Source organism: Mustela nivalis (assembly GCF_964662115.1).
Source record: "Mustela nivalis genome assembly, chromosome: X".
In the NCBI taxonomy this organism is placed as follows: domain Eukaryota; kingdom Metazoa; phylum Chordata; class Mammalia; order Carnivora; family Mustelidae; genus Mustela; species Mustela nivalis.
The window spans coordinates 132,800,612-132,827,360 of record NC_139040.1 but is presented as its reverse complement, the minus strand read 5'-3'; the positions used below and the strand labels follow the sequence as shown (position 1 = coordinate 132,827,360).

The following is a 26,749-nucleotide window of genomic DNA, read 5'->3' as shown; positions in this document are numbered from 1 at the left end:
GGGAACACTCACAGTAAAGGTCCCAACGCCCCAAGGCCAGGTCTCCCCATGACGCCAGGCTCTGTGGCCCCCATGTACACCTTTTGGCGGAAAACATCCATTTGCTGAAACCAGAGCACACGAAAGGGCAGGACACAGGGTCCTCTGGGGCATTGTCCCATGCAGGGCACTGGGCACCAGACAAAGGTCCCTGGAAAGCTCCAGGCCCCCGAAGAATATACTATTCGGGGCTCAGTGCCAGTCTTGCACACTCCCCAAACACAGACCCACCTTTGTGCATTGCGCTGTGAGTGCGGGTGTCTCAGGGCCACCATCTGAACACCCGTAAACCAGGGCTTGGACCATAGAAACCCCAGAGGACCCTTCCTCAGCTCCCCAGGCCTCATTTGCAGACACTGTCTGAGCCACCCGTTTGGGGTAACTTGTTCCTGGGGTCACAGGGAACCCATGAAGGGCATTGACAGAGACGGGGCTCGCACTCTACAGGTTGTCTCCCCCACTGACTCCAGCAGCCTCCAATGAACTCGTGCTCAACGAGGCCGGATGTGTGGGCTTCTAGGTTCATCTCTACGTTTCCCACTTCTACCAAGAACGCTCCTTGGTTGATTTAAGGAGAATGCCTGACTCTCCATATCTGGCCGCATGGACACCTGGACACCAGGATGGTGGTCTGCTTACCTAGAGGTCTGCTCACCCCGAGATCTGCTCACTTGGACATCTGCTCACCTGGATGTTTGCTGACCTGGAGATCTGCTCATCTGGACATCTGCTCACTTGGACATCTGCTCACTTGGACATCTACTCACCCGGAGTAGACCAGCCCTAAATGGGAACTGTTGTGGATTGAATGACATCTCCCCAAAATCCATATGTTGAGGCCCTCATCAAGGACCTCAGAAGGTGGCTGTATTTGGAGACTGGGTCTTCAAACAGGTATGAGGTCACTAGGAGGGGCCCTGATCCCGTAGGACTGGGGTCCTTACAAGGAGAGGAGATAAGGACGCAGACAGGCAGAGACCACCACGTGAGCACACGGGAGATTAAGGGGTCGACACCCAAGGAAAGAAGCCTCAGGAGGAACCTGCCTCAGCCCCTCCTGGATCTCAGCCTCCCAGCCTCCAGATGGAGAGATGAATTCCTATTGTTGAAGTCTCCCCCGTGTGGGGCGTTTCTTACAGTCGCCCTAATACAGGAGGGGAAGTCCTGACAGGCCCCTGGCTCCAAACAGCAAACGTGCCTCCATCCTCCACGCTCCATCAGGGCCAGCGGGAAGAAGCACCATCTGGAAAAACCTAGGAACATCCTGTACTTGAAGTCCAAGGGGATAAAACTGGTGGTGATCTCCACCGTCTACACAAACACCCACAACCTACTGAAGTCAGTAAAACTCATGCCAGTTTGTTCTTTGGTCTCTTTATTTCCACTCACAAAAGGAGATGGGCACCCAAGGGCAAGACGCTTTGGGTGACTGCACACGGCATCGTAACGTTGGCTGTCTCTGGAGTAAAGGCCACGAGGGCGGGTGCCGAGAAACACAGAGTCTCGTGAAGCTAACGCCCCAGGGGTTGAAAAGTGGGTGTCTCTCCATCTCAGAGCAAGAACTGGGTGGCTGGTTGCCATCGGCAAGGCAGGTCTCCTTTCTCACCCAGGAGCAGGGAGCTCTGTTTCTGGGTCCTTGTGCTGCAGGACGGAAGAGCAGAGAAAATGCTCGGGAGTGGAAATGTGAGGGTAGGACGTGGGTGAGATGCACGGATGAAGGTGGTTTTGGGGCACCCTGGTCATCTTTCCTCATGATTTATGGGAAAACATCAGGCACAAGGAGATGCGAGCTCAAAGCAGGAATCACTCCAATGCACGGGATCTCATCTATGGTGATTCTGCTCTTGAGCCCTAAAGTAGCAACATCTGTGCAATGAGAGATGACCCAGTGGGTGCAATGGCATTAGGGGTCTTCAGTAATCCTCTCCCAGACACTGGCCGTGTTTCTGTTCTCTTTACCATGGTGTTGAGTCCCCTAGATGCTCCTCCTGGAGCCCATAACGCAACACAGATCCCAATGACGGCTTTTGAGTTTGCACACCCTCACAACATCACATATGAGTTGTCACTCATCACAAACGTAAAGCCCCCAAGAGAAATCTCCTCGCCACCTTGCAGGGGCTGGCAAGGGAGCCGGCTGGGGTCCCCGGAGGTCTCTTCCTCCTCCGTCTGTGGGCACAGGGAGCTGGTCGTCATGATGGGCATCTCGGCTTCATGCTTGACCACGTGGACAACTAGGGCCTCTTCTGGGACACACTCTTGCTCTGCACCCTCCATCTTATTCAAGTGGGCCACGTTCTGGGTGTCTTTTATCCACTCCTGTAGGGATGAAACATGGCTTCGTGAACCCAAGGGAAATGCCTCTCCTCTCGTGCCCCCTGGCTACGCATCCCTGGGACCCAGGCAGCCTCCCTCTGACAGGAGCGCCAATCCCAGGGAATAGAAAACACTGGCGTTCGTATCTGGTTATCTCTGAACTAAGCCCAGGGTGCTTTTTAGACCTGCTTTGTATCATCGGCCCCAAAAGCTGTTTGCAGAACCTCCGTGACCTTCTAAACGTGTCAGGGCAAGGAACACGCCTTCTGGCGTGGCTCTTCTCGAACCAGATTGTGTTTGCAAGTCGCCTGGTGTCTTGTGACCAGGGTTATCACTCAGCGGTGGGCTCTGGACACAGCAATTATAACAAGCCCCCCAGGGATGTCCTTAATGCTGGCGGGGTCACACCTGGGACAGGGGGCTCCGTGAGACTCTGTGCCAACAGGGGGAGTGTCCTTGCTCCTGCTTGGAGTTGGATGTCCCCTGGCCACCGCAGACGGCTTCTGTCTGTGAAACTCAACAAGCATTACTATCAGCCTAGTCACTTCCCACATCACACCTGCCACCCAGAGGCCCAACCCTCCCTTTTCCTCTGCCCTGTCGCTTCTCCAGGCTTCATCAGACCTCATGAAAATGGCACAGGAGCCCCCAGGTCTAAGCACCCCTTTGGGGTTTTCCCTGCTTTTCCGTGAACCCTCCTGCACCCTCACGTGCATATGAAATCAACATTTTCTTTTGTTAATCTGATTTTTTTTCATCTGGTTAATTTGCAGGCCCTGATCACAGAACATAAGAGGGTAGAGCGAAAAAAAATTTCACCCCGTTTTTTTTTTTTTTAACTTCCTTACACCTAAGTAGTTTCGAAATCAAACATGCTCCTGGAGGAGGTAGGAGAGTACACACCCTTCCCCAAAATAAACATGTGCCCATCCTAACACCCAGAACTTGTAAATGTATATTTATGCGGAAATAGCAACTTTGCAGATGTGACTAACGAAGGATCAGCGATGAGACCATCCTGGATCAGGGTGGCCCTAAATCCAAGGACGGTGTCCCCATAAGAGACAGAAGAGACACAGATGCAGAGAAGCCACAAGAGGGTGGAGGCAGAGATGGGAAGGACATGGTCACCATCCCAAGGACGTCTGGAGGCCCAGAAGCTGGAAGAGGCAGGAAGGACCCTCTTCTGGAGCCTTAGGAGGGAGCATGATCCTGCCCCGCCTGGATCTCAGTGGTCCTGCCCCACCTGGACCTCTGTGGTCCTGTCACCCCCCGCATCTCAGACTCTGGTCTCCAGGACAGGGAGATGATTAATTGCTGCTGTTTCAAGCCTCTGGTTGGAGGCAGCACCGGACAACTTCCGGTGCACTGTCCCTTAAAATCCACGGCACCGTCTGGTGAGCTCCGGGGTTGGGGCGCTGGTCCCGTCTCCCTAATTCCCAACAACTCACAGGCCTCCACGAGCCCTTATCAAGGGAACGAAATAACGATTGAAAACCGTTGAAAAGCGGAAGTTTCTGGTCTGTTTTCGGCTCTGCGGGTTGGGGGGAGCACGTTAAGAACACAACTTCCTGGTGAGATGAAAAGGCGACTGGGCTGGAAAATCCCGTGAGGGCACCGCGCTCTGGGGCTGACTGAAAGAGAAGCCGCCCTTTGAAACCCTCTCGGGACCTTATCTGTCTGCCCAGGAGCAAACCAGGAAGACGGGGGGGGTCGGTTCAGAAGAGGCTCACGGGCTCCCAAGGAGGCAGCTGGAATTCATGTGGGCTTTCAACAGGGTACAGGGGGAGGTGTGAGAGCGTGACAAGCACATCCCGTAGGACAAGCATGGGAAGATGGCCGTTACCTGGAAGTTACCCTGGTGGGATTCAAAGAGCCCAGGGAAGCTGAATTTGGGATCAGGCACCATGGGCATGAGGAGCTTCTGAACTCTGAAATGGACACGGAGAGCTTGGTCAGGTGGGCCGGCATTGTGGAGCGGGGCTGTGGGCTTTCAAGGGGCCGAGCATGGGGACACAGTCCCCCCTCAGGGACGTGGCTCCTGGATAGGACTATGTCTTCCTTGTCAAGACATACGCTCCCCCCTTCAGCTCCCCAGGGTCCCACCAGGCCCCTGACACCGTCCAGCGAGAAACTGTGGGGTTCTAGGGACGGACCCCCTTCCTGCACAATACTGATTCCCATCAGGCAGGGATTGCTCCTTCTCTTTCCATAAGGCAGTGGACTGAATGGTGTCCCCACAAAGTTCATCGATTGAAGCCCTATCCCTCCCTGCAACTTGTGTTTGAAGATCGGGCTTTTCGGGTGGTCATAGTGAAGGTTCCCTGAGTCTTAAGGGAGGGGCCTGATGGTGATCAGGATAAGCCCCCTGGACCTTTGGTAATTTGGGGCTGATGGCTGTTAAGATGTAGGACATATAGAAGGAGCTCTGTCTTCTTCCCCACCTGCCTAAAAACTAGGCATCCGTTTCCTATTTTGCAATGGAAATTTGTTTTTGTAAAGGTGCCGCCCTCTCATAACCAGGAAAAAAGAAAACAGATTGTACCACTGAGATATTTCCGCATAGACAGCCTTTCTCTACCATTAGTTTTATCCTAAACATTTCCTAGTCAGCTTCCCCGAATTTACCCGTAGAGCTTCAGGTCCCCTTTTTCTCTGCCTAACGACTTCTCCACAACCTTTGCCCTTTGTTAAACCAGCATATAAGCTCCCCAGACTAACGGCCACTTTGGGTTTTCACTTCTTGTCTATGACTCCTCCCTGCATGTCAAACTATAACATCAATAAAGAAACATATGCTTTATTTAATTAAAATAAAATTAAGCCAGATGTAAAAGTTAAATGTAGACGAACCCTTTCTAAAAGAAACAAGCAATAAAATAAATTAAATATTTTTTAAAAAGAAAGAAATATATGCCATTTCCCCTGTTAATTTATCTTGGGTCACTTTAATTCACAGGCCCCCAGGGACAGAACTTGAGAGTTTCTACTATAATCTACTATGCTCCAAATCTGATATGACTGGAGACTTTGTAAAAAGAGAGTGCGATTACAGGGATGTGTGGACTCACAGGGAGAAGAGACAAAACAAGAAGATGCTGTCTACATGCCAAGGAGAGGCCTCAGGGAAAATCCGCCCTGCCCATGCCTTGATCTCAGCGTCCCAGCTTCCAGAACTCGGAGAGGATTAATGCCTGTGATTTGAGCATCCCCCATCTTTAGTCCTTTGTTACGGCCACCCTAGGACACGATACCAATATAGTTGACTTTTCACCCCTCACTGTGAATACAGGCTTCCCTTGAAGACAGGGCAAGTGCTAGTATTTTTCAGGATTAGTGCCCCTCAGTTTCCCTTGGGGGTGATTATCAGCTCTGTATTTAGAACACCAGCAGACACCCTGATCTGATTGTTTTGTCTCCTCCGCAGCAGGGCACTGTTTGGTGGCATCTGTTGGAGAGGGTAAAAGCGAGGTGATAATGCTGGAAAGGTCACGGACAATCTGCAGGAATTAGGAGATGCACCCCCTTGCTGTATCGGGCTCGAAGGGGGCCCGTGGCCATTGTCCCACTTCCCCTAGCACAGACCCAGCCTTAGGGCTCCAGGATGGTCCTTTGTCTTTCTCTACATGTGACCCCCAGTGTCGCTATGGAAACCTCATCCTAAGAAGTGAAGACGGTGCCCACTACCTTGGACATCGGTACCCTCACACGTCAGCCAGACGCCTTGGTACAACGCAAGTCGGTTTACATAAGGTTGGAAATAGCAGTGGTTAAGTTGTGAAGAGGGTCAGCAAAGAAAAGCTATTTAATCATTTTTGAGATGCTGTCCGCGGGCTCAGAGAATACTGTGTGGGTGTATCTGTCACTGGGTTTGAGAAGTAGACGAGGGTCTATGTGCAATTCTCACCCTTTCCACCCAACAAAAAAAAGCTCAATAAGTCTCAATGACAATTGAAAACTGTTTTAAGCACTAGTCACTCTAACACTTTAGGTGGACACAGCTCCGTGGGGTCTGTGTTGGAAACAAACTAACCCTCAGATAGGAGTTAACACTCATATATGGTCCTGTCTCTACGACACTATTTCTCAATGAATTCCCCAGGTATCTCTGCATTTTTGAGATTATTTCTGTCAACTTTCCTGTAAGACATTCTTGGCGACACGTGATTGTGGGGGACGTGATGTCCACCTCAATAACCCTATCAGATGATTCTCTTTCTCTTTTCCACTTCATGGGCAAACAGCAACCAAAGCCCTCTCTCCCATGTGTATGACAAGACCAGCGAGAAGACGCATCCTTACCTCCGTACTTTCCATAAAGACAGAAGAAGAAGGAACACGGTCAGCAAAGCAACCATGCTGGAAATTAAAACAAATTTTGGGACAAGCTTTTTCTGCTGGCACGAATCTAAAGGAAAAAAGAATGAGTGTTGTCAGTTTTCAGGATGATAGTAAATTGGTCTCCAACATCCCATTTTCCTTCCTTTATAAATGGCGATGTCTACAAATCTTGATTTCAGTGGGAAGTATCCTGGGAAGAGAGATGGTCTGTCTCAACAGGCACACCTCAGGCAGTCACTGCAGGAGGTGGGTAGAGTCGACGCACAGTTGTCAGGTACCTGTGTTACCAGCAGTGTCTGAGGCTACTGAGGCTTGGTTTTGGCTATCCTTTGTCTTCTGTATCTATCGATGTATCTATCTATCAATCATCTATCCATCCGTCCATTTATCTATCCATGCATATCCATTCAACCATATCTAACTATTCATCCATCCCTCCTCCATTTATCCATCCATCATTCTATCTATCCAACCATCCATCCATCCACCCATATCTAACTATTCATCCATCCAACCATCCACCCATCCAACCATCCACCCATCCATCCATCCATCCATCCAACCATCCATCCATCCACCCATATCTAACTATCCATCCATCCATCCATCCAACCATCTAACCATCCAACCATCCATCCATCCATGCATCCATCCATCCAACCATCCATCCATCCATCATCCATCCATCCATCCATCCATCCATATCTAACTATTCATCCATCCAACCATCCACCCATCCAACCATCCATCCATCCAACCATCCATCCATCCATCCATCCACCCACCCATCCATCCAACCATCCATCCATGCATCCATCCATCCAACCATCCATCCATCCATCATCCATCCATCCATCCATCTATCCATCCATCCATCCATCCACCCATATCTAACTATTCATCCATGCAACCATCCATCCATCTATCCAACCATCCATCCATCCATCCATCATCTGTCTATCTTTCCATCTATCACCTAGCCACCTATCCATCTACTCACCCACCCACCATATCTATTTATCTATCTATGTATGTATCTATCTATCCATCCATCAACTCATTTATATCTATGGACTGTGCATTTATTTACCTATCTGTCATGATCAATTCATCTATGTCATCAATCTTCTATTTGTATATCTATAATATATGCCTGCATCACCCTAACAACATTCATAAATAGTACTTATTATTATTGATGCTCTTAATAAAAATAAAAATGAAAATGAGCCCAATAGGGTAGACAGCCTGGAGAGAGAAACAATTGGTTTCAAATTGATCTCTGAAGTAGGAGGTGAGGTCATTCATTTTTAGGTGCCCCTAAGCCTCTCTCCCCTAAAAGACAAGGTAGAGCACTGCTGTGTGACAAGCCTTACCTCTCAGCTCCCCGCTCTGCTGGTGTGTCACTTCTGACCAGTCACTTGGGTATGTGTCAGGGCCATAGCTGGACTCCATCGTTTTCACTCTGGCCCGGAAGAAATAACATTTCTCAGCATCCAAGCCATCCGTCGTAACATTGCAGGTTTCTTCCTCCTTGGACTGCAGAGAAAAAGCAAACACGGTGATCGATGACTTGACCTAAACCCTTTAACCTTGTACTAGAGAGTCATGTAAGATTCCTACTTTTCAGCATTCCCACTCTTGTTGCACTTTCTCTATCGGCCTAGCAAAAACAAATGCAGTGACAATTTCTAGATGCCCCTCCAAGAAGAAACAATCCCTTGTAACAGACACGACTACATATGTTTTTAAGAATTACTTGGTGAGGGGCACCTGGGTGGCTCAGAGGATTAAAGCCTCTTCCTTCGGCTCAGGTCATGATCCCAGGATCCTGGGATCAAGCCCTGCCTTGGGGTCTCTGCTCAGTGAGGAGCCTGCTTCCTCCTCTCTCTCTCTCTGCCTGCCTCTCTGCCTACTTGTGATCTCTGTCTGTCAAATAAATAAATAAAATCTTAAAACAAAACAGAAGAACAAAAACAGAATTATTTGGTGAAAACTTACTCCTTCCAAAAAAAGTAACTTTTTGGAAAGAATACAAAATTTACTCATGTTTATTTTGGAAACTTTAGAAAACATACACACATACAAACACACAACAAAAAAAACATAAAACCTCCTTCATTCTAGCTCCATGATATAACTGGTGGCTCTTACATATTTTGTCATATTGATGTACCGTAATTTGACTCTCTTCCTAGTGTATGGCATAGAGGAAACCTCCAATGCTTTGTCATTATTTTAGATAATCCTTCAATAGACGCCTCTGAGTATAAAACCTCATGCACATTTCCAATCCTTTCCCTGGGATTAATTTCTAAAAAAGGTGCTCAACAGATCAGAACCAGGAGAAGTTTTTAACGTTTATTAATGCTCAACATCCTTGCCCAGTATCACATTTTGTGATTAGCATAATCTTTAGGTGGAATCTGGTACCCACCTATTGCTTTAATCTGTATTTCTTTGATGAGTTTCATCAAATCTCATCTCCATGATTGCATTTTACTAGACCAACAATAGGTCAGGTTTTTTTTTCTCTTTTCTGATACGTCCCCTCCTGTTTTAACTGCCTTACACTGGTATTCTCACTTTTATCCTTATCGCTACATTTATTGTACCGTTTCTAGATTTTGGCGTGTGTTGCATGGGCAATGCGTCCGCTTAGGGTTTGCCTCCTCCTACAGAGGGTTCACTTTATGAGAGTAGAGATTCCCGTCTGTTGATAGGTCCCATTGTTGTCTCCACATATGTGCCTGGTCCAACTAGTGAACATAATAATAATGAGGAGGAGTAGTGAGTGAGTAGTACGTGTGCGCCTAGTGGTAAGACTACCCGTAGTAAGAGTGAATTTACTCAATGTTTTTCATGTGTTATCATTTCCATCCACAAGTTGCCCTTGCTAGGTGCGACTATTATGTCCTCAGTGCTTGGGGCATAGTAGATACTCAGTAAGTATATCTTGAATGAATGTTGAAGAAAATCCCTCCCAACACCTGTAACTGTGGCAGGTATCGACTGTCCTGGGCTGAGAAGTTCAGTTACACTCACCTACCCTTTACTTCCTGGATGGTGCTAGGAGATATGGTCCTTCTGGTTGACCTCCTTATCCAAGTCTGCAGAGCTCGATGGACACAAGTGTACTTGCAGAATGGTGGAGTCCCTGAATTCTGAGATGGGCAGGGAGCTCATAGTCCAAGTAGCTTAATTACTCTTGTCATGTTAGACCCTTATCTCTAGGAGACACCCTTCAAGCCAACTTTGAGCTGCACATCTCCAGGAATGGGCATCTCACTGTACATGATTTGGGTGATTCCGTCTGCTCTCTGCAGAATTTGCCCATTAGTTCCAGTTCTGCTATTGCAAGGAATTTAATCCCTTGTTTATACAGTGGTCATTTCATTATTGAAAGACAATTGTGAGCCTCTGGGTCATATGATCTTCACATAATTTTAATGTATTCCATAGATTATGCCCATAGACACAGAACCAGAAAGGTTCTCGTATGTTCAAAAAGCATACAAAGAAGGCTAGATGGCACAGTGTGATGATGATGAATTTCATTTGTCACCTTGGCCAGGTTTGGTGCCCAGTTAATTAGATGTCAGCCTACATATTCCCGTATAGGTGTTTTCTAGAAATGATCAATGTTTTTAATCAGCCAAATTTAGGTTACTCTATAATGTCGGTGAGCCTTACTCACCCCGTCGAAGGCCTTGAGAGGACAGACTGGAGCTTCCTAGAGAAGTCTCAAGACCCTAATGGAATCCTGTCTGGGTTTCCAGCCTACCGGCGTGAGACTTACCTGTCCCTATAATCTCATAAGCAATTCCTTAACATAAATGTCAACATCTGTCTCTGTGTCTCTCCATGTTTCTCTCAGCTACCACTTGGGGATTCTTACTCACACTTGCCCTGAGGAAAAGATGCCACCCCACTCACCTGCCACTCAGTGTCGAACATACTCTTGTACTGGATTTCGTAGAGGAGACGCTTGTAGGGGAGATCAGAACAGGTCACTGTGATGGCTTCCTGATGCCACTGGAAGTTCAAGTCTTTCGGGGAGCTGGGTTTCACTAAGACACAGAGACAACAAAATGATCACCACTTCGACAGAGATCCCACGTCTCTAAAATTAGCGTTGTAAGTTTTCTTAGACGTGTGCTCTTCTGCCTACATGAATCCTTCCCTTAATACTTTATAAGATTGGCATTGGGGGGTCATTTGTCCTCATTACATCTGTAGCATTGGTTTGAACCAGAGCTCCAAGGACCTATATGTATGTTGTATGAGGAACTCTTTGAGGTTGTGTGAAAAACTCCTATGTATGTTTTAGGGGATGAGTAGTGTCCCCCTAAAGAAAGATGTATGTTGAAGTCCTAGCCCCTATATCTCAGAATAGAACTGCATTTGGGATAAATTTAGGTATAATTATTAATGAAAAGATGGGTTTTATTGGAGTAGGGTGTGTTCTGCTCCTATTTAACTGGTGTCCTCATAAGAGGGAAACAGAGGCACACAGCAGGAAAAGGGTATATGGAGGTAGAGGTATAAATGGGGCTAATGGCTCTACAAGTTGAGGAACACCAAGAGTTGCCAACAGCCACAGAAACAAAGAGAGAGGCATGGACCGGATTCTCTCCCAGAGTCTCCAGAAGGAACCAGCACTGGCCACACCTTGATTTCAGATGCCTGGGATCTTCTTAATTGTGGGAGGACAAATTTCTCTTGTCTTAAGCCACCCATTTTGTAGTAATTCATTGCAGTAGCCCCAGCAAACTAAAATGAGGACAGAACATGGACCAAGCCATATGGGACTCCTTTCTAGAAAATGAATGCTTTGGTGAGTTAAATGGTGTCCACCAGCAAGTATGCCCAAGTCCTAACCTCTGGTACTGTGAAAGCAGCTTTATTAGGAAACAAGATCTGTGCAGAAATCATCAAGATAGAATGAGGTCATCCTGGATTAGGGTTGCCCTAAATCCAAGAGCGAGTGTCCTTAGACAGAAGAGCAGAGACACAGACACAGGAGAGAAGCCACATGAAGATGGAGGCAGAGCTAGGAGGAACATGGCCACAAGCTCAGGGATGCCTGGAGCCCCAGAAGCTGAAACAGGCAGAAAGGACCCTCCCCTAACCCCTGAAAGGAACACAGCCTTGCCCCTCCTGGATCTCAGCAGCCCTGCCCCGCCTGGATCTCCAACTGTGGTCTCCAGAGCTGGGAGATGATTGATTTATGTTGTTTCAAACCATCCGGTTTATAGTCATTTCATGTGACACTCTTTTGTAACCCCAGATAGACAGCCAACCCTGAACACTCCTAAGAAAAACCAGTGGGGTGGTATGGAGGGCAAATGTCCTTCTCTCTCTCTCTCTGGTGGAGGGCAGAGTGTCATACCACATCTTTTCCCAATGCATGTATCAAGATGGATTTTCTAGAAGGCCAGTCTCTTCTAAGTTGGAGTAGGAAAGAAGCCCTGGGCAATGAGTTTGTTTTTGGTACTTACAGTAAGCACTGATCCATTGGCACTTCGTGAGAAGGCGATGTGTTGCATTCCAGATGGAAAAGCACAGAATTTCATCTTTTTTTGCCTCCAGGAGGCATCCAGCAGTGCGACTTTGTTGAAGAATATAGTTGGAGCATTGGCTATTTGTCTCATCACTGCTTAACCGGAGGTTAAAAAAAAGGGGACCCATTCAGCCATAGAGGGTCTTTGAAAATAATATCTTCACACATCTACAGGCCACGCCTTTGCTCCACATCTCTGCAACAGACTCAGATTGGAGACCCCCTTCCCTAGCTTCAAGGACCCTTTCTTACAAGCACAGTAAGAAGTGCCCAAACAGAAATCATCCACTCTCTCAAAAGGTTAACCTTCTAGAATCTCCCCTTAGATGGGTTGAATGGTGGCTTTCCAAAAGGCATGTTCATGTTTTAATCCCTGGATTCTGTGCATGGGAGCTTATCTGGAAATATAGTCTTCACAGGTGTGATTAAAAGAAAGATATCAAGATAGGATCATCTTGCATTAAAGTGGGTCCTAAATCCAATGACACTATCCCTATAAGAGACACAAGATGAGACACGGTCTCAGAGAAGAAGCCACATGAAGTTAGAGACTGAGATGGGATGTGGCCACAAGTCCAGGGATGCCTGGAGCCCAGAAGCTGGAGGAGGCAGGAAGGACCCTCCCGGGAGCCTCTGGAAGGAGCACAGCCCTGCCCTGCCTGGATCTCAGTGGCCCTGTCCCGCCTGGATCTTACACTTCTGGTGCCAAGAACTGGAAGAGGATGGATTTCTGTTGTCCTAACCTGCTCAGTTTGTGCTACTTTGTTACGGCCACCCCTGAAAACTAATAACGAATACGGCTTGACTTGCAGAGTCATCATGCCCTTGATTTGAACAGGCACTTTAATAAGGAGGTACCAAGATCAGAGATCTCCCTGGGGCTTCGTACAATATGAAGAAAAAAACACGGTTCCCAGTTAAGACCAGTTCAGGCTCTGTCTTTAAGTCCTCGAATCTAAGCAATGACTCGTTGAAGAATTGTGTCCTCTATAATGAGGAAACTGATGATCAAGTGACTTACCGGTGCGATCGCCTAGGAAATCCAGCACTTTCTTTTTAAAGCTTATTTTCCCAGTCGATTCACCTTAAACTGTCTTGCATACACTTTCCCATTTGTGTCATACGCTATCAAACTGCAAAGAATCAATCACACATCACACATCTCCCATTCACAGAATTAGGACTAAATTATTTAGAGAATCCTTTCCTCCCACATTTATACCCATGTCTTTGAGCATGGAAGACCAAAAAAGCCCATGACAGGGAGATACGTTTTCGGAAGGTGGTGGCTGGTGAGCTGGCGTGAGAGTGTCAGATGGTTAACGTTTGCCATGGCCACATAGAATGTTTCAAGGGAACAGGGCTCCCTTTGAAGGTATCTGTTGAGACATCGCAAATGGTCCTGGATGAACAAACACCTTCTGGGGGTCCTGGTAAAAATCTAGGTAGTTTTGAGTGTGACTCGGTCATCACTTGGTTAGGAGGCTTGGGGAATCTGTGGTTGCTGTTGTGGTGAGGGCTCGAGTCTAAACAGAACACACACATTCACACTTGAACGTTCTGATCCCTCACACCTTCATGACCTGGCACTGGCTGCAGTCTTAGAGGAAGAAATATTTGCACACAGAGCAGGATGTTCCCTTCCTGGGGGCACTTACTTGTAGAGGAACGTCAAATTTGTCCCAGAGACCTTGCTGGCATTCCACGTGACCTGCACGGTTTCAAAATTAAAGTTGATAATCTGAAGTTGCAATGCTCCTTCTGGGTGAAAAGACAAACAGAGGATCTTTTGAGGCCATGCTGAAAACAGATGGAAATCTGTCAAAGGACACCAGCACTTTTGTCGTACAAATGAAAGAATGCTTTAAAGGGACAGAGAAAATCAAGATTTTCACAAATAAACCACGCATTAATTATGTCACTAAGAGCCTCAGGATATATAAATGTTGCTCAGGACAGTGGCATGAGCCAGCAGTAAGTTTACAGCCACTTTTCTTCTTGTGTTTGCAAGAGATTATGACCTTTAATTAGTATGACGGGCAGCTACTGAGTATCGACTGTGTGTCTGATGACATTATCTTTTGGGGGCACGCAGGGGGGCATTAGACACTGTCTCCCAGCCACCCAACTCGCTGTCTCACTCAGAACACCAAACATGACAACTTGAGAAAAAGCTCGCCGACAAATGAGTCCTTTGGTCTTGGCTTTTCAAGTGAAAGTCTTGGGTATTTTTGATTTTCACGGATGTTAGTCATTGTGAAAGTCGTGAATGGGTGTATTCTAGGATTGAGCAAACATGCTGTGATAGTGCGGGTAGCAAGAGGCAAGTCTCCAACTGTCAGAGGAAGGAGTAACAATTTGGGGAATATGGAAGGCTAGAATGAACTCAGTGGTGTTGAGTTAGAAGTGGAAGTATTTAGGACAGGTAGATAGATGATAGATATGGATAGATAGATAGATAAAAGATGATGGATGGATAGGTAGGTAAGTAGATAGATAATGAAAGGGTGGATGAATGAATGATGGATGGATGGATAGATAGATGATGATGATGATAGATTGATAGATATAGGGGTGGATGGATGAATTGATAGATGGATGGATAGGCTAGATAAATAGATATAGGTTTGATGATAAGTAGGTAGGTAGATAGATAATGGATGGATGGATGGATGGATGGATGGATGGATGGATGGATCAACAGACACATTTCTAACACCAGCAGGTTGTGGGGGACAGGAAGGTGAACAGATACATGTCCACAAATGCCAATAAGGAGGGTCTGGAAGCCCCTAGATCAGGACCTCATACTCCACATTCAGTGCTGGGTTCAGCTCCCCCATCCATCAAGCAGGAGGCAAAGACAGGTCCTTGCCCTAGCTCTGTTGGCTCAACCCCACTGTGAGGTCTCCAGGCTGGATGGTTTGGCCTGCTGAACATTCCGGAGGCCACATTCCACTCCGTGGTCTGGAGTTAACCATGCTGTCTCGTCATGGCCTCTCGGCAATCCCAATCCAATCTTGTATTTCCCTTACATGTTTCTCAAGACCTCCAACCGATGTTCTTATGCAATTGGCCAATGACTATCCACACGGTGGAGATGGACAAAGCCGACCCAAATGAAAACAAGCAGAAGACAATTTTTTCGAAGCTTTCAGGATCAGAGAGTCGAGCACCATCCCTTGCATTTGGCAGAGACTTAAAGGCAGAGGGAGGAGTGGGAGAGCCTCATAGCCAGGCAGGGGTGGAGGTGGGGCACGGACGCTCAAGTCTGTCCTGATGGAGGCTGTTGGCACAGGGGTAGCTGCAGATGGTTCACTAGAAGCAGAGTGTCTGGTGGGATTGGTTTCATAAGCATAATTGGGTTTTTTGTGCTTGGTTCAGCGTTGGAAGCTGGGATGAAAATTAGGGAAGTTGTCAGATATTAACTCAAGGGGCTGGTTTCCCGGGCAGGCTGCCCCAGGTTGTGAATCAGAGCTCTGTTTTCCTAGACTGTTTGGCCATTGTCCATCTGCATATTTTGTCTCTCGGTTTCCTGCATTTTGGCAATCTGACCGCCATTCACGGACACCCCAACGAGTCCTCTCTGTGCTGTTGTCAGCTATGTTATCTACACTCTTCTTTTTCCAATGTCGTTGACGCCCCCGATGTCACCCACGGTGCCCAGTCCTGTGCTCAACGTGTAGAAAAATGCTCAGGAAAGATGTGCTGAATTGGCAACAAATACAGACGTTGAATTCTGTGAAAAATCCCATCATAAACTCTGGGATTTTTATCCCAGGGGATGGGATGTCTGGTTGACTCAGTCGATTGACCATCCAGCTTTGGGTTGTGATCTTGGGGTCATGAGGTGGAGCCCTCTCTCAGGCTCCATACTCAGCTTGGAGCCTGCTTCTCCCTCTCCCTCTGTTCCTCTCCTCTCTCTCTCTCTCTCTCAAATAAATAAATCAAATCTTAAAAAAATAAAAAAATTAAAAACCACACACACAACATTATGGGACTCTAGATCTATCCTGACTTCTGAAAATCAAAGGTAGAAGGAAGGATATAATTGGTCTTTGAGTTTTTAAGGAAGAGTTTCTCACGCCCGCGGTGTACAGAATACTTCTGTTTTGTGCTGACCACTGTTCCTGACGTAACCGATCACACAGTAGATGATCTCAAACTTGATGCACTGGTTCCAGAAGTAGAAGAGATGTTGGGAAAGACCTCCTAGCTTCTGGAAATCCCTGACCTTCAGAAGAGGAACTAGTACCCATTTCTTATGGTGAACACCTTCGAAGGCTCTGAAAGGGAGGGGAGTTGTACAGCTCAGTCCTCGACAAACATTACAACAGATCTTTGGACCGCCGTCTGTGGAAGATGTCTAATGGATAAACAAAACACCCCAGGGCATCAGCAGGAAAGGAGAAGTGTTCTTGTGGTTCATTCCCTCCCCCATATGGTGAGCCAGTTGCTGGGAGAGTTTGCAACTTGATCCGACTTGAAAAGGGGAAAGAAAAGGAAGTCATCGTGTGTCTGTGGCTTCTTTGCTAACTGTCCAGAATCGATTCCGACATGCCCTTGGAGTCTAGGTGAGGTACGTGACTGGGGTTCTCGCCACCGGGGCGTGGGCAAGACTTCTCTGCGAAGGAGAAGGAAAGCGTGGAAGGCGTTCTGCTGATCCTACAAAATGCTTTCATCCTACAAAACGGTGCTCTTGAAGCAGACTCTTCAGTGGGGCATGAAAGCAGGTCTGAGATCCGCAAGCCATCTGTAAGGGCTTCGGTGTGGTTTGCAAAACAGAAAGGGAACTTCTGCTTCCACACTGGGTCTTCACCCCTGCCCTGCCCTGCCCTGCACTCTGTCGGGGCAAATTGAGTTTAAAAATAAAACATGTAGGGCACCTGGGTGGCTCAGCAGGTCAAGCATGTACCTTTGGCTCAGATAATGATCTCAGGGTCCTGAGATGGAGCCCCAGGTCAGGCTCCACACTCAGAGCAGAGTCTGCTTGAGAGTCTCTCTCCGTCCTCGCTGCCCCTCCAGCTTGTGCTCTCTCGGTCTCTATAATAAATTAATCAATCAATTAAATAAAAAGGAAGACATGCTTCCCTTCCATTTCTTGGAGAGCTTCAGGAAACTTGTAAGATCTTTCTCCATCTCTTTGACATACATGCACATCCTTTTACAAGTTCGTAAGCTTTCCCCCAGGTTTAGGGCTCAGGATTATCTTTTCTCAGACACCTGGAAAATTACTCTTGGAAATGCAAATACCAAGGAACGTGATGTTCCGTTTCTGTGTGAGGGTTAAGTCTGGTGCCAAGTTATAAAACAACATCTAGTTGTAAAGATAGGAGTTTACTCTCCCATTGGATAAAACCAACTAGCTGACACAGATGGTCGCTCCAATTACCGGGTGAAATGAGGGAGAACTTTGTGGGACAAACAGTGCTGAGGGGGTCTCATACTCGAGAACCAGCAATTGTTTATTCCCAGAGATTGTGTATCATGCATGGTGCCCACCAGCTCAAAAAAAAAGGGTTTCTGTGTTTGCTGAATTCTTGTCTTGGTAGATCTTTTTTGCGCATGGTGTGTGGTGTGTATTGCCTTCTGGTTAAATCCTTATTTAATAATAAGGGGAGGCTTTTCTTTCTCTTCCACCTTTGTGGACGAGGCTCCTGGGTTGGCAAGCAATTTTGTTTCTTGCTAAATTTCCCCAGCAGGGTCAGGAGCATTCCCCAGTCTCCAGGAACTAGCTATGCTCCTGGGCCTTGGGTCTGTCTGCTATTAGCAATCCTGGTGGCACTGTTTCCATTGAGCAATGCCATCTCACTCTGGTGATCCCAGCGTCCCCATCTTTGAATGTCAGCTTCCCAACAAAAAAGAACGTGGGGACACCAAAACTGGGCTATTTCTCCCCTGTAATTGTTGCTCAGAAAGTACATGTTGATTTTACCAGATATGATGAACTGATTTGGACACGTCGAGAGGCAAAGGCACAAAACTGCAAATTTACCTGAGGACCTATAATGCAGGCAGCCCCCGTGATAGAATCTGTCTGTACAGAGAGAGAAGGAGGCAAAGAAAGATCCTTGGGACCCTGATTGCCGGACTTCATCAATAGTTCTCTTGTATCGAAAATTTACACTCTTGTGGAGAACCCCTCACGCACTAGATGATGGAGCCAGGGGAGGAGAAGGTCATGAGAGAGAAAGAGTTTTATGGGGATAGAGTTTCAGTTGATGAGACGTTCTAGATGAGAAAGTTCTAGAAAATGAGAAAGTTCTAGAAATGGGTGGTAGGGATGGTTGGACAACAAATAAATGTACTTAATGTCACTGACCTGTGCACTTAAGAAAGATTAAGAAGGAATATTCTATATATAGTTTACAATGATTTTTTTAAAAGAATAAGCAACTTAATTTTGTAAAAAAAAAATTGTATCTATGATCATTTTTTTGAAAAAGAATAAGCAACTCAATTTTGTAAAAAATTGTATGTACCACCATTTTAAAAAAAAAGAATAAGCAACTTAATTTTATTTTTAAAAATGTATCTACCATCATTTTTTAAAAAGGAATAAGCAACTTAACTTTGCAAAACATTGTATCTGACCCCATAATTTCATGATATCTCCTAAGTCATTGCTCATGCTCCAGACATGGGAGCGTCTACCCCAAAGAACGGCTGAAATGAATTTCGCTGCCTTGTTTTGACGCCGACCGGGCAGATGCTCTAGTCTGGGGCTATCGGGGCAAAGTTGTTTCTTCTTCTTCTTTTTTAAGATTTATTTATTTTGAAGACGGAAAACGTGAGCACGTGCAGAGGAGAAGCAGCAGGAGAGAGAATCTTGAAGAAGACTGAGAGCCTGACCCGGGACTGGATCTCAAGACCCTGAGATCACGGTCTGAGCCACCCTGAGAGTGGGATGGTCGACGGGCTGAGCCATCCAGGTGCCCCCCACCCCGGGCCAAATTCTCAAAGCCGTGTCTTCGGACAGAGTCGCGGTGGTCCATGGCTAAGAGGGCGTATCATTCAGCCATCAGAAGGAATAAAGGACCTACTTGCCCTACGATGCGGCTGAAGTATGAACCCACGAGGCTGACGGACAGACACCGCAGAAAAAAGTGGTCGGATACCGTGGGGAGACCGTGAATATGGGATGTTCGGAAGAGGGAAATCCACGGACACGGAAAGCAGGTTAGCGGTTGTCAAGGGGCTGGGGACCGGATCGGGAAGGGGGCTGTCTGGGTTCTTGGGTCGAGAGTTTCCATTTGGGATGATGGAAGCCTTCTAAAACTCATTGCATGTGTTTATGAATTGCCTAAAACTCATTGAATTGTGCCCTTTAAATGGACAACTTATATCCCAATAGAGCTGCTTCCAAAAAACAGCAGCAACAAACCAACAAAAAACCATGTCCTGTTTCACTTTCTTGCCCCGTCCCAGCTCCTGTGGACGTCTCGCTTGATGGAGACCTTTTCGACCAACACCGATGAGCAGGGTTTCCCCTCAACAAAGATCTTGCAATGGGAACCTGCCCCAACAGCTGCCCCGTGTCAAGGACCCAGCCGATTTTCTGCAGATGTGCGTTGGATTCCAACACCCTCCCGGAGCTGCAGGGAAATCGGGAGCCCGACGCCTCTGCAAACAGTGGGACGGCCTCCTGCAGGTGCACCATTGAAACGCCAACAATTTCCTTCCTGGGTCTCCGTTCACTGCACACAGAGAGTTACGCAAAAGATGATTCAAGAACCCCACGCATTTGCTTCGAGGAGTTTGGAGGTTCCCAAAGGACTCTGCCCCCAAATCGGCTTGGGTATTTCTGAGGTTAGTACGTGAGATCTGATCAAAGCCGTGGGTGGCGTGGGAAGGGGGGCAGCCCAGAAGGCCTTTCAATCACCAGCCATGTTCCTGGGGCCTGCGTGCCTCAAGGGTCGAAAACACAAACAAGCAGGAAGACGGCACGGACCCAGGACTTTAGTTAGATGGGAAAGTCTGAACCATTCTTATCTGTCCTATCGGCGAGGACACAGGACTCGAGAGGCGGCAAAGTGTCGTCCCCATATACAGGCAGGTCCCTGATGGGGTGGGAAGCCCCACATCTGCCCCTACCCGGGCCTTGTCTGCAGGAAGGAGGGAGGCCAAAACCACACCATTGCTCAGCCCTGGCTGACGCCGACGGGGTCCCCGCGATACCAGAGGGACATCCGGTTAAAGTGCGATCGTTCTGGTAAGGTGACCGCCATGAATGCTACGCTTTGGACTCTGACTCTGTTTCTCCCCGCTTCCTTCTTTATTTACTGGGCAACCGACACACAAAGGCAAAGGCAGCTGCACCGGGGACGTCCCCCTCCAAGCCCATCCCCACGTGGACACCCTCCAGAGTCCATCTCATGCCAGTCGGAGATGTCCTTGTGGTCCACCCGACCCCGCGAGGGCTCCCCTTATTCCTCTGGATGTCCACGCCGGCTGTGACCCAGGCACCCACATCTCCATTATGCACGCACGGAGCCCTGATTATAGATCTCTCCCACCCGTGACGGGGGCCGCCGCTAATGGCTACCTGCTCATACATCAACCAAGACCCTATTTCCAAGTAAGGTCCACAGGGAGGTTCCAAGGGTTCTGAATTGAACACTGGAGGAGAGTCCCAGCTGAACCCACAAAAGGAGGGCGTGTTACACACACAAGGGTAGAGGGACAGTAATCGTTAGCATCTACGGTCCTAAGATACACCAGGCAGGGAGAGGTGTGTTAATGGCGGTACCCAATATGTCTTGGGCCGTTTGTGTGCACAGAAGACTGGCCTTGAGACTCCCTGCAAGTCTCATGAAGCATCGGCAACATGGCAGGTGGGAATGAAAGCCAGGGTCCTCGCAACTCCTGGGTGCAGAGGCAGCGGGATGTCGGGTCTGGGTCCATCCTGTCTCTGAGGGAGGCAGGTGCCCAAGGAGACCTTCTACAGAGCTGCCATCTCCGGCACGTTGGTGGCCCACCTTGGCTTTCCCCATGGATGGTCACCTCAACGTCACCCACCTGCAAGGTGGTTCCTGGTCTACGCACACGGCACCGTCCCAACAACCACAAGCTCAGACGTGTCCCACACGACCACCTTCAGAACATCAGAAATCGTCAGATAAGCATCACCTTCCACTCTCTTGCTCGCCTCCTGCCCTAACCCACACCTGAGTATCAGGTCTCTACTGCATGTGGGGGAAGCATCTGATCGTAATTAAAGACCCCTCACCCTTCCTAATTCTGCACATGAGGTCTGTGAGCTCACGGGTTCCTTCTGGCCGAAGGTGCGTCATCCCACAGGAAAGCGAAAATTGCCCCTGACAGAAATGCGACCTGAACCCCCCTTCGTGAGTCTGTATGTCCGGTCATAGCCGCCCCTTCCACATCTATGGGATCCTAACTCCTGCCATTGGCCGCTGTGACCCGGGGTTACTGGATGTCCCGTTGCATTCCTCAGCGGACTGTGGGTGCACAGGAGAAGTAGGAGGAGTTTTCCTAATGCTGTGCCCCTGTGGGACCCCAGTTCCCACTACTTAGTTTTCAAGGCTTTTATGCGTATAACATCTCGGGCGCGAAAAGGCAACTCCACTGAAAGAAAAGGAAGCAAACCCCAACCCTCGTTCACAAATTGTTTTCTAACAAGTTACTAGAAAGCCATACCCTGGCTAATTGAATTTAAATGAATAAAAATAAATAAAATAGAAATAAAATAATAGTTACAGAAAGGGTCTGAGTGTGTTGGGCACCTCTGGGTACGGAGGGTCCCCACATGCACCTGCTCACAGATCAGAACCCAGAACTGGTCTAAACTGTGCTTTTCTTCGTGTAACTCCGAGACTGGGGTGTTAGTGAGGGAGACAGAGATGTCAGGAACCACTGAGAGACGTTTCAGGTTCACGGGAGGTAAAATGTGGGTGCAAAGTGTCATGGATCTGCCTCGATGGGGGGGCACGTGGCAGATCTGATCTGAGAATGTGACAAGGGACCAATGGGTGTCGCACAGTTTAAGAATTAGGTTAGACCCCGTTCAGCTCCAGCCTTGGGAGACCCCTCACAAAGGCTCTTTGGGACTCTTTGCTGTGTCCGCTGGAACCCCAAGGCACCGTTATGAGACTATACCAAACGGGGTTCACGGAGACTTGTAAACCTCCATGGGTGGTTTGCAGGATTCCCTGCAAGTGAAGGGGATACTTCACAGACTCCAAGTCCCTAACCTGTCATCCCCGGCCCCCTGAGCCACCCCGACATTAGAAAATCCAATCAGACCTCCTCGGGCACAAGACCTGCCCCACCATCCCCACCATAGCTGGATCTCTCCACTTGCCTTCTTTCGGGGGACTCATGTTAGCAAAGCGTATCCCAGGAGCATGCACCCTGGCGGTCATGTTCCAGAAAAAAGCCCAGGAACAGGTCCCGAGAACGCACAGTGAGGTGGGAGCTGGGATCCCTTCAGGAGACACGGCCATGGGCTTCAAGGATGAACCCACAGATGGACGGCTCCAAAGCCCATGGCGGGTGCAGACACGCCCTCACCTTTCCCGGGGGTGACACAAGTTCATCCCCGACAGGTCTATAGTCACTTAAACAAAATGCCTTTGAGCTCTTGGAAGAAACAACAGGGAAGCCACCCAGAATCTCAACGCAGCAGACCTCACACTCTTTCATTTACTTATTTATTTATTTCGTGCATTCGAACCGAATGCATTCCAACTGGGTCCGTCATGAGCCCTCTGCAAACAGGTGAGCAGGCCTATGGAGGCTTGGGAACATGCATGCTCCTTGTTACTGTTACAAAAAAAAAACAAGCAAAGGGAAACAAAAAAATACAACAGTCGCCAAAGAGAAACACTGAAAGATGGGAAGGAAGGAAGGAAGGAAAGAAGGTTGGTTGGTTAAAATAAAGGACATTTTATTCACACAAGTGGCCACATGGCCACACAAGCATGGCTTACCCAGTGCTGAGTCTTCTGAAACCGTCATGTCGGCCAGGAGGAAGAGGGCTGCCGATGCCCAGGGCAGAAACACGGACCTCATACTTGCGGAGAGACACGAAAAAGAGTGAGCCGAAGGTCTGTGCCTTCATGGTTATTGTAAAGAGGTTACCCTGTTCTTAAAGAGTGGAACAGGAATAAGGAAATGACAACGGGAAACAGAGTCAATCTTTACTTAAAATGATGACTCTTGTTTAAAAGAGAAAAAAAAAAAAAAAAAACCACAACAGAAACCCAAGATCACTCTTGCCCACGCGCAGCCCAGGAGGAGCTGGGCTGGAACGCGTTGCGGCTGGTGGGGAGGCCTGTGGGGCGAGTGAGGTCCTGGAGGCGCTCTGTGGATGGTGGGCATGGTGGGTCATCTAGCGGTGAAGACATTTCACCCATCCCGTCGGGGGTCCATCCAAGCTGGGGGCGAAGGTGTTGAGCCTGGTGTCCATGAGGTTCACGTTGGGGAACTTCCAGAATTCAAATGAAGAATCATCGTTGGCTGGACGTCAGTGAGGACACCAGTTGCTGTGTGTTCCTCAAGAGCACAGAGCTAGGACTGACCATCTGCGTCCACCACTTCTGTCTTCAAATACACTCCTGGGAGTGGGTTCTCAGGGCTGTCGATGAAAAAAGAAAAAAAAAAAAATCAGAGAATGCCTGGCTGGCTCAGTCCGTGAATCATGTGACTCTTGGTCTTGGGGGCATGAGTTCAAGCCCCACATGTCAGGGTGGAGATTACTTAGAAAAATTTTTTTTCCTAATTCTTTTAATTTAAAGTCTAAATTTTTTAAATTCAAAAATTTTTTAAGTAATACAGCGATTACTATTCTGGTAAAAAACAGTCCATAGCTACAAAGGACTTTCACAGACACGGAATCTGTAAGCAAAAGGACATAAGCCAAAAAAAAAAAAAAATCCAACACCACCACCAAAAAAACAGGAATATCTTCATTTTAGAGTGAAATCTGTGTTTCTGGGAAGCGGGGCATGAGCTGAGTGGCTTCCGATCACTTAAGTGCAGGCTGATTCAGGACTTCCTGACCCTTGACCAGCAACTCTTCCACCCCAAGCATCCTCAAGACCAGAAGTCCAAATGGGTCTCACTGACCAAACATCATGGTGATGGTAGCCCGGACATTCCTGCTGGGATTTCTAGAAGAGAATCAGGCTTCTTGCCTTCCCAGCTGCACAAAGCTGCCTGCATTCTTTGACTCCTAGACCTACATCCCTCCAACCTCTACGTCCGAGGTCACAGCTCCTTCTCTGACGTTGAACCTTCTGCCTCCCTCCTCTAAATGAGGGCCCTGTGCCCATCTAGGTAATCCACATGGGTCCTTGGCATCTCCAGATTCCTAATCACACCTGCAAAAGCACTTTCGACTTGTAAGGTAGCAGATGCCTAGATTCCCAGGATTTGGATGTGGACATCTTTGGGGAGGGTTGTTCTGTTTCCCACACAGGGATTAGGATGTAAAGACCCTAGTGTGAGAGCTGATAGGTGATAGTTAGATGGACAGATAGATACATGGTAGATGGTTGATTGATAGACAGGTATGTAAGTAGGTAGGTAGATAAGATGGACGGATGGATGGATGGATGGAGATGATGGATGATGGATCAATAGATACATACAAACATACATACATAGATAATGGATACATGGATGATGATAGATGAATAGATGATAGATCAACCAATCAAAGGATGGATGGATGGATGGATGGATGGATGGATAGATAAAGATAATGGATGATAGATGGATAGATACATACAAGCATGCATACCTAGATGCTGCTGATGAGGATGATAGATTGATAGATAGATAATCTGCAATGTAAAGTGTTGAGTAGAATGCCTAGTCTCCACCCACCTGATACTAATAGGACCCCCACCATATCATGACACCCAAATGTTCCCAGACCTGTGCCCCCCTGGAGGGCAAGTGTCATCTCTTAACTCCCCTCCATCACCCAACCTCCCTGCTGCCCTAGGGAAGTGGGATTTTCTAGCTCTTTTCCAAGGGGGTCTCACCCTCCTGAAACTTCATTTCAGGATGTTTACATACAAAAGGGAGAAATGCCAAAGTACACCTTTAAAAGAAATGGTGGGGCAGGCCAATTCGAGATGGCCAAGTGTAGCATTGGCTCTTCTGTGACTCGGGAAGTGTGATTTGGTGAGGTTAGAATTTTATGGAGGGGCACCTGGGTGGCTCAGTGAGTTAAGCCTCTGCCTTTGGCTCAGGACATGATCTCAGGGTCCTGGGATTGAGCCCCACATCAGGCTCCCTGCTCATCAGGGAGCCTGCTTCCCCTTCTCTCTCTCTCTCTCTCTCTCTGTCAAATAAATAAAATCTTAAAAAAAAAAAAAAAAGAACTTTATGGAGAGAGAAACATGTGTGGTTCCCAAAAATAGATTATCACAGCTAATGGGGTCTGACATAAAAAACAGTGTTTGTCCTTTGGATGCACCAAAGAAGAGTGAGTAGAAATGTGGAATCTATCATGGTCTCCCATACTTCCTTGTAAACCGTGAGATAGTCCCCACCATATCTTATTGCTGAACGCACTGAAAATCATGGCCCCGAGAAGGCTGACAGGTAGAAAAAATAATACTTTTTCTACCTGTTGGACCATCTTGATAAACTACCATGGAATCTCTGACATTCATTGATCCTTCCCTTTCCCTTAGGAAGAAAATAATTAGGGGAATTCGGGAGAAAATGGGCAGCAAAGATTGTATTCTCTCTTGGACGTGGAAGCACATTTCGTGTGAGTTGTGAAGGCTATCGTTGTCTCTCATGGAGATGACACGTAACCATGCCTTCCACCACCTTTGTTCATCATCTCCACTCCAAACCGCAAACCGATATTGTGTTGTTCGTATTTCACAATGCCAGACATGTGCGATGAGTCAGCAACCAGGGGGGAAAAAAAACAAAACAGATGAGATTGTAAGCCATTGGTTTGAATATAGCTGAAAACATCACTGCTTCTCTATGAAGAAGGCTTCTCTTATTTCTTTCATGTATTTGTTTTTACACACCTTGCCTGTTGGTGTTATTTTGCTTATCTATAGGGAATGAATCATGCTAAAATGTAATAGCCTAAATGAATACCGAGCTGTTGTTATGCGTCCTGATTCTGAGGGTTGACAGGACTCAACTGCTCTACCTGGTGTTGGCTGGAGCTCTAGGCAACTCCAAGACTTGATAAGACAGAATGTTCTAGATGGCCCATTCATACCCCTGGCCGCTGAGCTATCAGCCAACAGCTTGAGTGGAACCTTCACCAACTGGAGAACTTGATAAGACAGAATGTTCTAGATGGCCCATTCATACCACTGACAGCTGAGCTATCAGTCAACAGCTTGCGTGGGACCTTCACCAACAGGAAGACTTGATATGATGGAATGTTCTGGATGACACACCTGTCATTTCCACCACCTTTTGGCCAAAACAAGTGAGGGGTAAGCCCAGACCCAAGAGGAGAGAAACAGGACTCCACCTCTC

At 47.6% G+C, this 26,749-nt stretch overlaps 2 protein-coding genes and 1 long non-coding RNA gene across 5 annotated transcripts in view; 1 reads left to right on the top strand and 2 right to left on the bottom strand.

Annotated features, from left to right (window-relative positions):
- The window catches only part of LOC309856071 (S-geranylgeranyl-glutathione receptor P2RY8-like), a 499,501-nt gene that overhangs the window by 289,735 nt on the left and 183,017 nt on the right, over nt 1–26,749 (bottom strand). The window lies entirely within an intron of this gene.
- On the bottom strand, nt 1,398–23,375 carry LOC309856072 (cytokine receptor-like factor 2). Its single transcript, XM_082716789.1, has 8 exons — nt 23,212–23,375; nt 13,918–14,020; nt 12,198–12,352; nt 10,633–10,766; nt 8,073–8,235; nt 6,658–6,763; nt 4,202–4,286; nt 1,398–2,358 (listed from the first exon to the last, which is right to left on the bottom strand). The coding sequence occupies exons 1-8, from the start codon at nt 23,291–23,293 to the stop codon at nt 2,083–2,085; spliced, it is 1,104 nt and encodes a 367-aa protein (XP_082572915.1). The 5' UTR covers nt 23,294–23,375; the 3' UTR covers nt 1,398–2,082.
- LOC309856075 lies at nt 3,968–6,644 on the top strand. The gene is made up of 3 exons (XR_014307061.1): nt 3,968–4,314; nt 5,315–5,551; nt 5,783–6,644. It is a non-coding gene; the product is annotated as an uncharacterized lncRNA (long non-coding RNA).

Coding starts and splice junctions, on each gene's coding strand:
- LOC309856072 (XM_082716789.1), bottom strand. CDS start 23,293: ATGAGGTCCGTGTTTCTGCCCTGGGCATCGGCAGCCCTCTTCCTCCTG. Junction 8,236..10,632: donor TGTTCGACACTGAGTGGCAG/GTGAGTGGGGTG, acceptor TTTTCTCTGCAG/TCCAAGGAGGAAGAAACCTG. Junction 2,359..4,201: donor CCCACCAGGGTAACTTCCAG/GTAACGGCCATC, acceptor TCATCCCTACAG/GAGTGGATAAAAGACACCCA.